This window comes from Narcine bancroftii, chromosome 4 (genome assembly GCF_036971445.1).
Source record: "Narcine bancroftii isolate sNarBan1 chromosome 4, sNarBan1.hap1, whole genome shotgun sequence".
NCBI lineage: Eukaryota > Metazoa > Chordata > Chondrichthyes > Torpediniformes > Narcinidae > Narcine > Narcine bancroftii.
Genome location: NC_091472.1, coordinates 293,973,064 through 293,990,041, shown reverse-complemented (window position 1 = coordinate 293,990,041; position 16,978 = coordinate 293,973,064). Strand labels below are relative to the sequence as shown.

Below are 16,978 nucleotides of genomic sequence, written 5' to 3'. Positions count from 1 at the left end.
TCCCAAAAAGTGATTTATTGCATGAAAAAGGAAAATGAATTGAGTGATAATGTTGATTCATGTTCTCAGATATAGTTTTTCCAATATAAAATGGCATTTCTTTCCCAGATACGCACCCTACAATGTCCTAGTGGTCTGTTCTTTCCCCAGATACACACCCTACAATGACCTAGTGGTCTGTTCTTTCCCCAGATACACACCCTACAATGACCTAGTGGTCTGTTCTTTCCCCAGATACACACCCTACAATGACCTAGTGGTCTGTTCTTTCCCCAGATACACACCCTACAATGACCTAGTGGTCTGTTCTTTCCCCAGATACACACCCTACAATGTCCTAGTGGTCTTTTCTTTCCCCAGATACACACCCTACAATGTCCTAGTGGTCTGTTCTTTCCCCAGATACACACCCTACAATGTCCTAGTGGTCTGTTCTTTCCCCAGATACACACCCTACAATGTCCTAGTGGTCTGTTCTTTCCCCAGATACACACCCTACAATGTCCTAGTGGTCTTTTCTTTCCCCAGATACACACCCTACAATGTCCTAGTGGTCTGTTCAGTGGAAGCCGGCTTGTTTTATGCACTTTATCACTGAATTCCAACTTCATTTTTAAAAAAACAAACCCAAAATTGCCCACAAATATCTGAATTCAGTTGAAAAGAAAGTGGAAGTAAAAATCCAGTTATGAAATATCAGACAATACATTTCCAAATATACAGTGTCTATGAACAGTTAAGACCAATATGTGAATAAAAACAACAGAATTAGAATTTTTAAAAAATAAGAGGGTGAGGAATTTTGAACAAACAATTAAGCCTCATCAAAACACCTCTGCAAATTACCAAACTACATTTGCCATGACTAATTAATGCAGAACACACAAGCATTAAGGGTAGAAAATACAGACAGAATTTATTGAGCCAAAATTTGCAACCCATTGAACTATGTTTTAATTACAAGCTAGTCTTTTTAGATCCACCAGACTTAACTTGCTGCCAGGAATTTGACTGTAGATGATAAGGCTAATGCCATGACTTGAGTAGGCTTGAACAAGTCCCACTCATGAAAAACTGACAGCTGGTCTCACAGCAGTGTTATATACTTAGTCTATTGTTAAACTCATGATTCACCAACTATTTTCAAATTTTGAATGTTCAGAAACATGAGGATTTAAAATAAATTAATTTAAAATACTAAATACGAACTAAAAGTTAAACAGTTAATGGCACTGAGCGACATCACAACTACAACCTCAAATCAACGCTGCACTCTACTTGCAGTAACCTTTTGCCCCTTTGCTAATCAAGGACCAACCCAATTGATGCTGCTTGACCTGCTCAGTTCCTCCAGCAGCTTGTTTAGCACTGACCTAACTTTGCCTTGAGTAGAAACAATCAAAGAAAAGTAGAAACAAAGTTTCACAAACTTTCAACAAAGAAAACCCTAGCTGTTAAATGGGCAACTCGTTTTCCTCCTTCTCCACATTCACCCTCTCTGGATCCCCCAAGATCTTAGATTCCATCAAGTTCCTGTTCAATCTTCAGGTGGATGCATGCCTACCTTTACAACCTTGCCTCAAGACAACACCTTTTCAGGCAGTAAACATTCTCAGAATTTGTTTCACTGCATTAACATCTTTCCTAAAACAAGGTTACCATCAAGGTGAAGTGTCCACATGTGATTTCTCCAGTATCTTATTTATCTGCATCCTCTCTGCAATACTCAAAAGTGCTGGATAATTCAGCATCGAGAGGAATCAAAAGATAGCTAAACAATGTTTTGGCTCTGTCAAGGTATAAGCAAAAAACTCAAATGCTCCTGGATGAAAAAAAGGTGGAGGGTGGGGAAGGAGCACAGGGCACAGATCATAGTTTGGTGATGGGGGAGGAAAGAAGACCAAGACAGATGCTGATGGCTGAAGAGTGTACAGATGGAATATTCGGTGTTGGCCTAGGTTTGCACAAGCACAGAGTCAAAATGGTTGGCCATTAGGAGATTCCTGTTCTTGCAGCAGACAGAGCCAAATGAAACAATCTCTCATTCTGCAGCCAGACTCTCCAATGTAGAGGAGGCCACATTAGGAGCACCAGATTCAGTCGATGACCCCTGTAGATACACAAATGTCACTTCACTTTGGGCCGCTTGTGAATCTACTGAATTCAATGCTCCTGTCGTGGCCTCTTCAACATCAGAGAGATTGTACATAGACTGGGAGATATTTTATTAAGCACCTTCGCTCTGTCCGCTGCAATAACGTGGACCTCCCAGTGGCCAATTCCACATCCCATTCCCACACCAACATGTCTGTCCATGGCCTCATGCACCATCAAAGACACCCACAAATTGGAGGAACACCACCTAATACTACAAGTGGGCATTCTCCAACTAGGTGGTACTAACATTAACTTGTCCAATTTCAGTTAGGCCCCTCTCCTCACTCACTCCTTGGAGAAGCCAGGTGTAGAGACCATGAGACCAGCTTATTGTAAAGACTGTGCGCAGTTTGCTCCAGAGACCATTTTAAGAAGGCAGCACAAGAGTGAAAAGCTCTTCAACCTCTGTGGGAATAAGAAACCCACATGGATGAGTACACTGACAACCTGTCTGATTTCCTCCTGTTATATAGGAATGAGAAAACCATTTCATGACAAAAAAGAGTGAAGGTCACTTTTGTTCGACTGACCCATGAAAAGGGTTCAACTTGCAAAAGAAATACTGTGCTTGGATGGTGACCAGAATGAGAGTCACTTGAGTTCAGCTGACCCATGAAAAGGGTTCTGGGAACTTTGTGAGCATCACTTGCTTCATGTCCCCTACTCCAAAGAAGATGGAAGTTTTGGTTGGCACTCGTCTACAAAGGGCATTTCGGTGAAGCACCACAACAAAGGTTTTGTGAGTTAATCAACATTCTGTCACCTTGGTCTCTTTCACCCACTTCATGAACTGCTAATTTCATCTAAAGCCTGTGTGTTGCACCATTTTCAATCCTCCGTGGCCACACTGAATTTCTGAAGTTGAACTTTTAACTGCCTTCCAAGAATTGGGCCTTGAGCTGTAGTGGCTTGGGGTAGTCCACACACACACAAGTATATTCGCACATAATTGGGGGTCAAGTTAGATAAGTTTAGAAAAGTGAAAATAAATTGGATGAGGTGTTACATTATTGTTGATTAATAATTTAAAATATTATTTTAAATATAACACTATCTGGGATTTTAAAAAATTTAAAAATCGCTGTTGTCTGGTATGCAACAGTAGACATTAGGAAAGGAAAAATCATGGGGGGGGGGGAAAGAGTGGAGAGAGTGAGCAACTTTAAATTCCCAGGAGTCACCATTTCTGAGGACTTTTCCTGAAAGCACATCAGCGCCTCTACTTTTTAAGGACTTTGCACAGGTTTGATAGGTACCCTGGTAAATTTCTACAAAAGTGTCAGGGAATTGTTATATGGTTATATGTTATATGGTTAAAGTGCACTGACCGGCTACATCACAACCTTGTATGAGGCCATAAATACCTCAGAGCAGAAAGCCCCGCAAAAGCTAGTTGTCACAGGCAAAATTCTACCCACTATCAAGAACATCTACATGGTATGCTGCCATCAAAGAGCAGCAGAAACCATCAAGGATTCATACCATCCAGGACATGGTCTGTTCTCACTGCTGCCATTAGGAAAAAGGTATTGGCGCCACAATACTTGTACCTCTAGGTTCAGGAATAGCTGTCACCCATTAATCATCAGATTCCTAAACACTCAGACTCAATTAAGGACACAAACTTTGCTCATTATTTATTTCTGAATATTTATTTTCTGTATTTGCAGTTTGTTTACATGCCTCTCAACGTATGCATTTCTTTCATCTTGAGAACAGTTTACAGTTACCAATAATTATAAATTCTGCCTGGCCTGCAGGAAAAAGAATCTCAGCATTGTATGTGATGTCATAACAAGAATGTTGAATACCCAGATGTCTCAGCATCCAAGAGCTATAATATTTTACCAGATGCTTTATTATTCCAGCAAAAATAAAAATTAACATGATATCTTATTTGCTGGATCTTTGACACTCAAACTATTTATTTGCAACCTCCTTATATCCTCCTCTCATCGATTTGAGTTATTACCAAATTAGCAACTATACCATTGACACCTTCATGCAAATCACTGGCATAGGTGAAATTGTGGGTATGGAAGGACAAAGAGACTTCAGCAGGGATATTGATAATCTGAATGAAGCGGCAAGAACAAGGCAGGTTAATTGCAGGGTGGAAAAATTAGGTCATCGTGTTAATGCACGAAATAAAAACAGCAAAGTGTTTTTTTTTTAAATATAAATGTTGAAAGATTAGGAAATCCTGATGATCAAAAAGAAACCTGGATGAATGTGAACACAAACCACTGAAAACCAGCAAGCACCAGCTAAAGTGGTGAATGCGGGCTCAATTTGAACATTTAAGAAGAATTTGGACAGGCCTGTGGATGGGAGACGGCTATAGACTAGGCAAAAAAAAAAGTTTGGCACAGACTAAAAGGGCCAAAGGGGCTTGTTTCAGTGCTGTAATTTTCTATGGTTCTAGGTACAAAAACATTAGACTTTATTATAAAAAGAATGAAAAACATAAGACATACTGCAATTGTGCAGAGTTTTGATGAGATTGCACCTGGAACGTTTTGGTAGTTTTGGTCTCCTCCGACTGTATTAAAAGTGCGAGTTATAGATTGGGTGAAATAAAGATTCACTCCATCAGTTCCTGGAATGGCAAGTTTGCATAGAAAGAAAATCTGAAAATTAGGCCTGTATTCTCTAGCCTTTAGAAGAATGACAGGAGATCTTATTGAAGCTTTTTAAAAAAAAAACAGGGCTTGACAAGCTTGATGCTTCCATGTTGAAGAGTTTATAACTAATGCCTCAGAATAAAAGGGGAGGTGGTTTTGAATAGAGATGGAGAAATTTCTTAACAGTTGATGCATAAAGAATTCTCTACCCCAAGGTTTGAGAGCTTAATCACAGTTTATTTAAAACTGAAGTAAAACATGGAAGACCGCAAGACACTTGGTTCCTTTTACACTTGCATCCCATTAAATTGGCCATCCAGTGTCCCAGAATAGGAATGGCAGTTTTGCTGTTCACACTTGACCACTCTTAACTGGGACACTGCATGCGTTCACACTTGCATGGAGCCATCCCCGAGGTTAGGACTGTCCTACCGGTGATGTCATGACGTATCAAACAATGGTGAACCTGCCCTAAATCCTGATCAATGTATTATGATCTTGTACTTGAACAAAATTTATTATGTCTAATAACATACAGCACAGTATGAGCCTTTCAGCCCCTGTTGTTGTTGTGCCAATATATAGAAACCTTTAAGGGATTGTGGAAAGTGCTAGCAATAGCGGGAAAGTTGATATCACTATCACCTACAATTTATACAGCATTGTCAAGTTGGTAGCATTATTGTGGATAATTTATAAATACCACAGGAAAAAGCAATGGTGGCCTGCCCTCCCTGAATGGGCTCTATGCATGGAGGGGTTTTCCCTGCTACACAGCATTCTGGGAAGACAGGTCCGCCATCGCTTTTTCCACAGTCTTTATAAATTGTTAGTTATAGCACTACCAACTTTCCCACGCTGTTTAAAAATTATCTACTAATGTTATTTATTTCCTCTCTCTCTCCCCTGCTGCGACTTTCTGACAGCAAAATTTATACCTTCACTTTAATTACCTTCCTTCACATTCCTGCACTCACGCAAAAACTTGGGTGATTTCTATCCTATGCAATTGCCTGTTCTACACTTGCCTGATTACAACGCTGGCATCTGCAGATGCCAGGGATTCTACTAAGGGCCGAGGCAGTCTATCCGTGGCATGAGATGACATCACCTTACGCTGGCATTGAGAAGATTTTCCTTTCACACTGGACCCTTTTTAGGCCAATTGGCCGTTAATTCCTGGGACTATTTGCAAGTGTGAAAGGGACTACTGATTGAAGTAAAAACACATTGGTGGAGAAACTCAGCAGATCAACCAGTGCATCTTTACATAGCAAAGTTAAAGATTTACTGTTTGACCTGCTGAGTTTCTCCAGCATTGTTTTTATTTAAGAGGTCGATTTATCAAGGAGATGAGCCACAATTTTCCTGCAGAGCAGGCATCCCATTTTTATTTCATAAATAATATACTTTGTCAAAAGATGAGGCCTGAATACCAATCCCTCTGGTACATTGATAGTTACACTTTTCCAAATGAATGTAAATGCATCAAAAAGAATTTGCTTTTCACAAACTTTGGCAAGTTTTAAAAAAAAAACACTTCTTTTTGGATGGGAGGATCAAGTCCATCAGGACCCAAAAACAATCAGTTGACTGATCAGTCAGAAAATGTGGCAATCTCCCACGCACAAGCAACTCTACTGAAATAGCATTTGGAAATGTCCAAAAAAAGGACAGTTCCATTGATTGCCATTTTAGAACTGAACACATACTTAAATACACATCTAAAAACTGAATTTGTGCCCTCAATATTATATTTTCCAGATGTAAAACTAATAATTCGATTATTAAATACTCACTGGATCGGAAAACCACCTGTTGGGAATATTTGGCTTTTGCTGATCCACACAAACCACTTTTTTCATATCATCAAATCCAGGATCATTAGGAACAAGATCAAAAAATGGAGGCTTATAATCTTCTACGATACCTAAACAAAAATAATAATTGCAAGAACATGTCACAAATGAAAATATTATTTTGTGCGCAAGTTAACATTGACAATTTATCTGCAATATATTTGAAAAAGGCATTTATAAATGGAAAGTACTCCTTCAAGCAATGGCAATGCTGAGATGAAAGAGTGAAGCTGAGTAAACAGATTCTAGGTAGGAAAACAATTTTAATCGTTCCTTTTCTGTTTTGCTCTTTTGATGGGAAAATTAACCTTGGGACCCTTTACTAAAATTACTTAATCCAAAAAGTATTGGGAACTAATTTTGCAATAACTTTCAAATAACAATGGATTTTGTTTCCTGAACACTTTTGGATGTATTTTATGGATTTTGAGCTGCCAATCACAAAGATCACCTTTTTTTTTTTAAAAAAAAAGTATGCGATAGGAAATCTTTAAGATCTAACTGGTCATATTTTATTAGCTCAACTATTGGCCACATAGCAAGCTGTTTTGGTCAGTCCAAGCATGCCTAGGCACGTACTCGGTGCAGGTGCAATACAAATGTTGTCTTTGGCCTGAGCATGCTTAGTCAGAATATATGCAGACAGTCTACAAAAGCAGTTCATATACCGATGCCATGCATTACGTTGATTATAGATTGAACACATGTTGATGCACAAGATCTTCAGGCAATAGCATAGTGAATGCATTTAACAATAGCATTTATTGTTTTCATCACCTCAGTAGAAATGTCTTGTTAATGTTGCAACAGCCGTAATACATTGTTAGATTTGTGGCTTGAGGCTCAAAGATACAGCACAATTGCATTTTTTAGGAAAGCCTACCACCTCTACTTCGGTTTTAACATTGGTGACCAAGACAAACCCTGGGCTCCTTTACTTTTGTTGTGCAACATGTGCAGTCAACCCGAGAGCTTGGATCCACATCATTATGCTATTCAATGTTAAATTCAATAGAAGTTAACTTAACGTTTCTCCTACTTCCTACGAGATACAGCAAATTTCAAATTATCATCTTGAAGTTGTCATAATCCCCCTTTTCCCCCCTCCCCACCCCAGAAGCAAACCTTTTGAAAGAATTTATTGTCCAGTGTTATTTCCTTTAGCACCACAAGGTCAAAAATCTTGTACCTATGCACAGTACGATGGGAGTCAAAAATGACACGGTCACATTCTTGTCAACAAATAGGACAAGCTGTGTAACAATTGAATTGCCACACTGGATGTGTCATTGTATTTCAACAACAGACCACCTTAAGCCTGAAAATGCTTCTAAAATAGTTCAAATCAAGAATATCTTTTCAAAATTGCATTAACTAGATAAAAATGACTTAAAATAATTTCAAAGACAATACAAACTTTAAAAAAAGCTAAACACTGAAACCAAAGAACTTTCCTCAAAATGCCATCCAAGCATTGTAGTTAAGTGCAAACACACAACTTTTGAAAAGCAGAGAAATAACCCACAAAAGCTATCAATAGCAGTGCAGTGAATATTTTACATCTGCTATTTTCATCTAGCCCTGGCAAAGCAATCAATTTTCAGCTCAAGTCTTGTTTATCCTTAAATGGAATGCTTTACTGAAATTAAACTCAAAACAACAAATTTTACTACAAATCACCAGAATCTTTAGAAAAAGTAAAATTCTCTCTCCTAAATTTGAGGGAAAGCTATTCATAAAGCAGCCAAGGATGGTTAACTAAGGAACTCCAGCACTCAAAGTCCTCTTGCTGAGATACCTCAATGACCACAATTTGGGAGGAGAAGGACCTGGATGACACCATCTTTACTCTGGATCCGATTGCATCAGGTCAAATCCATGTTCTGATTACTATTAATTTCTCTCCCATTGCTTCAAAACTTTTTCTTTAAATCACCAAAGGACAGGAATGCAAAACATAGTCTGGGTGACAGGAGAGGAATTCATATCTATCCTGAGGAGTGACTGTCGCATCACCATACATTAAAATGGCTTAATCCTGACAGACAAATGTCAGGCTGGGCTTTGGCTGTCCTATTATTCACCAAGAGGAGAAAAAAGGACTACTGAACCATGGGCCTGTACTGCAGTTTGCAACCAAAGCTGGTTGTGGAGATTATATGTTCCATCATCACACTGAAGATATCCTCTATTAGGTTGTGTGTAACACCATTGTGATAAATAGTAGATTTTTTAAAAACATGGAACAAATAAACTGCTAGAGGAACTCAGTGGGTCAAGTAGCATCTGTGGAGGTAAAAGGCACCAGGATCCAATGAAGAGCTCCACCTAAAACATTGACGCATCCTTTTTGCCACCATAGATGCTGCTTTGCCAGCTGTTTTTCAGCAATATATTTTTTGCTCCAGATTCTAGCAGCTACAGTCTCACCTCTCCAGATTGAGAGCAAAATTGGGCATTCAAGAGAGGATGCATGCTATCTGCAGCAACATGCAGAGCAGATCAACAAGTATGTTCCCAGTCTACATTAGCCAACTCTTTCTTCATTCTGTCCCGTGAAGTCTACCTTGCTTAGTCACAACACATTGGTTTTAGATCAAACAAATGCACTCTCCATTGAACGGGATTCATTTTAAAAATGAAATTTTACCATACTTCACACTTCTCAAAAAAACATTTTCTGCTCAATTTGATATTGAATTTACTTACCAATCTATTCTCAAATCTTCTGTGGAGATAAAACTGTGTGCTTTGTTTGATCAGAGTTCAGATGCCTAAGTTATGTCATGGAAATTTTTAATGACTGCACTTTCAACAACATAACACAAAAAAAGTACAAGAGCAAGTCTAACTATGAGCAGACACAGATGCCCTACCACAGGAAGATCTGGGTCATTTCCATTCAAACTTGGACAGCACAGCAAATAAGCTCATCAACTCGACGCCCATGCCAGCTCTCTTTATAAAGACAATCTTGCTTCATCATTCTCCATGCTTTTAAAAATTGCAGTCTCTGTTCTCTCTAATCATTAACAAAATTTACCAAAAAGTAAATTCTCCCTACCTTTTATTTTGTTTTCATTTTAAAATGTTGCCTTCTCATTAAAGTCTCAGCAGTGGAAAAAGCCTTTTCTTATTTTCTCGAGATTCTTGAACTCATTACCCACTTTCTCCATTTTGATCTTGTGTTCTAGTTTCCCTACTTTTCCCTCCCCGGAATTTGAAAATGGCAAATGGTCTACGTTGAATTTGTTTACAACAGAAACAGGTGAATAAAATTGGCAGTTAATTTTAGTTAAGGTCATTAAAATACTTGATGTAAAAGCATTACCAATAAGAAACTGGGATTTTCAATCCCATGCTACAAGCACAGAAATGAAAGTGTGCAATAGCTGCAGGGAGTAAAATATGAATGTACATTATTAAGAGGTGAATATATATTCTGTGAATTCATCAGAAGATAATACTCAACTTCAAACTCCTTAGGCATATGCTTTAACTCATTATTTCCATACTTCAGAGCCCCAAATGCTTGAATTATTTAGTTCCACGCACACACCCAAAAGACAGTTAAAAGATTATCTACATGTAGGAATATATCAAATATTTGGGACACATTTAATTGTGGCAACTCTTGAATTATTTCAGGATATTCCATTCTTATATTTCTTGGGCAGTCACTTTCCACTCATCCATTTCAAAGGACACAAATGGTGGTTGACCGCCATCTGAAGACTTTTACATCATGGTTCCTCAGTCTGAACTGTGATCAGGATCAGAAATGCAAACAATATAAATATAGGTTAAAAAATCCTATCAAAGTGGTTTTCTTTATTGTAATCACCAATATCCCTTACACCATATTTTCCACTACTTTCACCTTTATCACTTTCTCCCCATCACTTATCTCACCATCTCCCAAATTCCACTTCCAGTACCTCCTTCAACAACCAACCTGCAACCTCCACAATAAATCCTTACCCCAAGTTATTTCAAAATCTGCCACAACTAACTCTGCTCCATTTTCATGTTCTTCGTATTTTAATGAATATAAATTAAGATTATCATTTTTATACATGGAAACATTGGAAATTTTGTTCTCCACATTTGGAATTATTTCCTCGATGTGTTTTTGTACACTTGAAGTTAATAGTGGTTAATAACAAGATTCTGAAAGGGCTATCCATAAAAGAAAAAAAGAAATCATTAATAATTCTCTTCAAAAAACAATTTAAACTCAAAGTACCTTCCAAATACTTACCATTGCTCACTGTCCTCCTTGCCACTTCCCACAGGACTAGACCAAAGGCCCAGATATCAACTCTCCTATGAGAATCAAAGAGATTCACCTGCATTGATTCATCCAATATTTCAGGAGCCATATATCGCTTGGTACCTACTCTGGGATTATTTCCCACATCTAAGTAGTTAGTGCATTGTGAATGCATCACAGCAAGACCTAAGAGAAAAGCAAAATGACAAAAAAGTTGCATGAAAGACAAGTACAGGAGAATCAGAACCAATACCACCAGGCTGCAGAACAGCTTCTTCCCACGAGCAGTGAGAATGCGTAATGACCTAAGCAACTGCTCCCGCTAACCATCGTGATTCTCATTTGTACAAAACAATAGTTATTTATTTTTTAGGATATAATATTGTCCTGCATATGTATTATTTGTCTGTATGTGCTTTATGACAATGCTTTTGCACCGAGGACCGGAGAACACTGTTTCATTGGATTGTACAATCGCATGACAAAAATCTTCATGACTTGAAATATGCAACTTTCTTGGGATACTAATATCATAAATTATTTTTAGTTTATGGTGTCTAATTCTTCAAGCTTAATTTGTTTTTCATGCAATATGCTGAGCAAAACCAGTTCAGCATTCGAAAATGTCAGCGTTTTAATCTTGTCAATGACCAAAGAGCAGGCGCACTGCAAAGGAGGAATAATTTAACAAAGACATCAGCCTTAAGATGAGGGAATGATTAAAGAGTAGTGACCACCAATAAACAAAGTAAACTGCATGAAAAACTTCAGAAAAAAAGTTAAAATATACCACACTGGTTCTTTGGTCTGTGAGCAATACCAAAAACTACACAATTATATACAAGCCTTTATATTCCCTACTTTTATATATTTTTTTCCCCTGCTAGCACAATACTGGAAATATTTGTCCAACATTATTAAGAAATGTTATGAGTTGCCAAAATCTCTGGAAGCTGGGACCACTGACAAAACATCCACCTTGAATGCTTTCCCCACACACATGTACTAAGACTCTAGAATTGGTATCTATGGTTACTGGCTGACACAAAGCTTGGACTGCTACCTCAAAGCTTCTACTTTGATCTCAACCTCCAATGACGTGTCAAGTTCTTCCTGTGACCACACACATTTCCTCCAAAATCCTAATGAATGAGACATTCTGGTAGTTCATTGGCTACTGCAAGTTATCCCTTTGGTTCACGGTTTTAAAAAAAATCAAAAGCAGATTTGATGGGTATAAAAGAATGAGAAGGGTATGGAATGATCTGCTGGCATTCATCACAATTGTACAAGATGTGTATGATTGAAATCATTTCCTTGCCTGGAATAGAACCACTACTGTACACTGGTTGGACTGAATCACCTATTTTGAGGTTTAATTTTCATCTGTTCCAGAACAAATTAGAGACTGGAATCCATACAAGGCAGCAAGATGCAACATGTGTGCAACCAGGAAGCAGTTCACATTAGTCAGGGGACCAATGAACAAGAGGAATGTTGCACAAAAACGAGATAACTGAAGCATGTTTAACATATTAGGACATGGAATTTTGAATGCTCCAGAGATCATCAGATATCAGTCTTAGCTTACCATCAGCAATCAAGTCACAGGAATAAGAAATTCATAGCGAGCACAGCAGAGATGAGAGAACGCAATTCCAGTTGACACTTCAGAGCAGTACTGAATAAATATTTTGGGTTCCTTTTGGATGTTTAGCAGAATCCTGTTTGCCATCTTTGGCAGCTATAATAAATTCCATGGCACCAAATCAAAGTGCCAAATCAAAGTACCAAATCAAAGTACCAAAAGTCTCAGTCAATATTGATCTCACAGACAACAACAAATTGATAAACAGGTAATTTACTGTGGTATTGCTTACATTACAAAATTGACTTACTTTTAAAAAAAAGTACTTTGTGGGGATTGAGAATCTCAAAGTTCTGGCAACCAATTAAAGGTGCATATAAACACACCAGACGTTGTTTTCTAACTCTAAGGCAAACCTGCTATCAGGAGTGCATTGTAAAATAACAGCATGACAATTAGTGGGATGATGGGGTTTTAAGAGTCTGAAAATTTTGTTGTACTCAAAGATATGAAATAGGTGTTTTCACTGATAACATACAAGAAAAATATATAAAATTAATACAAAATACACTCTATATCGTTATTAATTTGAAAGTTAAAAGATATCCATGGGATAGTACAAGTCCATTCTTTTCCCTAGAAAATAATCACTACCCTTTACCCTGGACTTTCCCTCCTCAATTTATAGTAAACATCAGGAACAGGAATTGCAAGCTAGGGTGCACTATCCTACTATGGAAATAAATCAACCATGTTTTATATACTTTTTTTTATATAAATGGTCTCCCAAAGCAATTTAATCCCATTACAGGATATGAACTTTAATGACAGGGATATTGTCCATCCACAAATTAACAGGAAATTGTGGCCGACTTTCTTGAAGCAATGCAGTCCTTATCATGGAGGTCCTACCCAAGCAGAAGGACTTCAAGGATTTTGACCTTGTCTTGGTAAAAGATAGCAAAGCATTTAAAAAAAAAGCAAAATAGTGTTCAACTTGGGCATTACACATATTCAACTGGGTATTTGGCATTGCAGTTTTGAGAGCTGCTGTCAAGGAACCTTTGTACCTTGGATAAAATTTGACAAGTTGACAATGGTGGAGATAGCAAATATTCCAGATTGTTTCATGAATGGAAATGCAATCAAGCATCATCAGTGAGCATGTGATCTTACAGAAGCCGGATCATTGCCTCGAGGAACTCCAACAATTGTGTCACAAAATAGATGATCATCCTCCAACAATGAAAATCACTTCTGAAGTGCTGTGATATGAAGGAGAGTCATTTTTGGGAATCAACTTTGCTGCCATCACCAATTAAGGAGCCCATGAAGAACATTGGAAAATTTGTTGTTAACTGAAGAGGTAAATGCAGGCTGCTCACGTGCCAAAAGTCTATACCATGCTCTACCCATCTGGGAGCCTGCTCTCTGGCAACCAACTGCTAAAATATTCAACCGGAGCCTCAATGATGACTCCAGAATAAACATAGCATTATACCCATGACTGACTACTTGAGACCTCAGGAAAGAGGCCGTCGCGCCACTGGTGAAGTGCCAACTTTTGGAAATTTCATGGATGTGATTTAAGCTGACTCCCTCTAATTAGGAATTTATTATCAAAACTTGGGACATTTTGCAGGAAGTTTTTTTTTCCAGCCATACTCTCCAGAGGACATCACATTGACTACAAATCTCCTTCTCATGGGATCATTCCATGCAGCTGCAACAATTCTCTGCTATTTTTGCCAATTTGCTGCTTACTGCTAGATTAATTGTGCCTCGACAGCAACAATGATAAGCCACACAACAGAGAAGAGGTGGAAAATCTCATAATATGGCGGAAGAGTAACAACCCGAGTCCCACCATGGACAAGGCAAAGATGATTGTGGACTTCAAGAGTACCAGGAATGACCACCCTCCACATCAACAATGTAGGGGAAAAAGTAGAGAGCATCAAGTTTTTTGGAGTTCACTTTACTAATAACCTAACATGGACAAACATCTCCTCACCTGTAGAGAAGGTACAACGCTGACTGCATTTCCTGAGAAGACTGAAGTGGACAAAACTACCGGCCACCATTATGTCCACCTTCTAATGGACTTCTATCGAGAGCATCACAATGTGGTATGTTTGCTGCAGAGAAATGGATTAGAGGTCCACAGGACCACAGGAGTAGCAGAGATGATCACTGCCTTTCCCTCTTCTCCATCCCCCCCTCCCTTCAACATAATCTACTGTGATCATTGTCTGAAGAAGGCATGCAAAATCATTAAGCACTCTTTCCACCCATCACACAGCATCTTTCAGCTGCTCCCTTCAAGAAAGAGATACAGGAGTATCAGAGCCAGCACCACCAGGCTGAGGTAGTTTCTTCCCACGGGCAATGAGGAATTCTGAATGACCAAAAGGAACTGTTCACAAGAACCATCCAAGATGCTCATATTCATGAAACAATATTTATTTATTTGTATACATGAATACTTGTCCTCCATATGTATTGTTCGTCTGTATGTGTCTGCATGTTTTGCAGCTAGGACTAGAGAGCGCTTTTTCATTGGGTTGTACTTGTGCAATCAGATGACAATAAACTTGACTTAATTGAAGCTATCACTTAAGAATTGCATTCTCATTTAAACTATTTAATCTAGTCTCTATTTCTGTGATGACCAGCTAGCACCTCTGTAACGAGAACAAAAAGAAAAATGGGCACACCGGCAGGCCACTCAACACCTTAACCTTGCTTTGCCATTCCAAATCATGGTTGATCTGTCCCAAAGATCATCTCACCTATGCCAGTTTCATACAGCCCTAAATTCCCTGACGTTTTTCCCCCCTCCCCCATGAAGTGATCTACTTCCTTTAAATACCTACATTTTGCCATCATTCACGCACATAGGAAACTAATGGCAACTCTCAATTGCTGATATTGGTTCCAATTAATATCCCAGACATTTCCCATCAACAAGAAAAGGTTTCTACCGCTCAACGTTCACATACTGTGGATCATCTGAATTTACTCATGATCATTGCCACATTTCCAGGAAAAAGTATTCATCCTAAAAGACAACCCCAAAACGTCTTCATCAACCATCACTGGCTAGAGATGGTCTGTGCAGAATCAAGGACAACTATTTCTTCAGCCCCAACACCAAATTGCAGTTTCACAGTGTGAAGCACAGATCAACAATTGAAGGAAACTTGGTCAACTGCAATCAAAACCACATTACTTGCACCAAGTGAATCAATTGAACTGAAATCAATCAGCACATACCCAGATGACAAAGAGACTTAATTGTGGTTTACAATTTGCTACACTCCTATTCAAAGGCCACAGCTGCTGCAATAGAAAGACAACAAAACTCAAGGACAGTTATCAACTGATGTCCTTACACATTATCCACGTGGCAGGGATTGACCACAAAGGGCATAGAACTTTGATGGACAGTTGTGCCCAGTAAGGAGACCGAAATCAGTCAAAGGAACCCAGTTGTTCTTGTCCATGATTATCAATATGGTCCACCAATAATCTGGCAAAGTAACTCAAAAGACATTTAATAATACACATCCCACTTGCACTGATCAGATGGAACTGACTTTCACAGAATGCATCCCTCAGACTTTTTTTTTTTTTTAAATACAAAATTTGTGTATTACTCCATCAAACTAGGAAAGTGGGCCAAGATATGGCTGATGGAACTCAACTCTGACAAGTGTGTGATGCTGTACTTTGGTCAGCTGAAACAGGGCAGGGTTTACCTTGGAGTGTGCTGTGGAACAGAGAGACTGAGGGTTACCAGGTGCAGTTCTACAAGTGACAACATAGGTAGACAAGGGTAGTGAAGGCAGCATTTAGCACACTTGCCTTCATCAGTCAGGGCATATAGTAAAATGGCAAGCATGTCATTTCCAACTATACAAGTCTTTAGGGAGGCAGAGTATTATACACATTTTTGATTAAACATGGAAAGGATTCACAGGAATGTTGCCAGAACTGACTGCCCTGAATTATAAGGAGAGATTGGAAATTCTGGGACTCTTCTCCTTAGAACATAGAGTGGATCTTAAAAAGTTTATAAAATCATGAGGGATAGAGACAAGGCAAAAACTTTTTTTCCTGGGGTAGGGGATATCTAAAACTAGTGAGCATAGAATGAAGGTTAGAGTAGGAAGATTTAAATGGGACCCGAGGGCCACATTTTCACAATGGGACTGGTGGATGCATGGAATGGGCAAATACATTTAAAAAAAATATTTGGACAGGAAAGCTTTAGTGAGATATAAACCATACAGAAGCAAAAGGAATTAGATCAGGTAAGGGCAAGCTGGGCTGAAAAATCTGTTCCATGCTCTAAAACGATGACTGAGTGGAGATTCTCATGCCAGATAAAAATATATCCTTCAGATTATATTGTGATTGAACCAGCATGTCTCCTGGCTATCATCCACATCCCAATTAGTCCTGTTTTAGTGCA

The 16,978-nt window shown here is 38.6% G+C and overlaps 1 protein-coding gene across 5 annotated transcripts in view; it reads right to left on the bottom strand.

Moving 5' to 3' along the window:
- LOC138762115 (activin receptor type-1-like) overlaps window positions 1-16,978 on the bottom strand; it is a 111,137-nt gene that overhangs the window by 2,658 nt on the left and 91,501 nt on the right. For all 5 annotated transcript variants that reach the window (XM_069935478.1, XM_069935480.1, XM_069935481.1 and 2 more), the window contains 2 exons: window positions 10,902-11,099; window positions 6,581-6,711 (listed from right to left, as the gene is read on the bottom strand). In XM_069935478.1, the coding sequence (XP_069791579.1) occupies window positions 6,581-6,711; window positions 10,902-11,099 (329 nt within the window). The remainder of the gene's footprint in view (window positions 1-6,580; window positions 6,712-10,901; window positions 11,100-16,978) is intronic.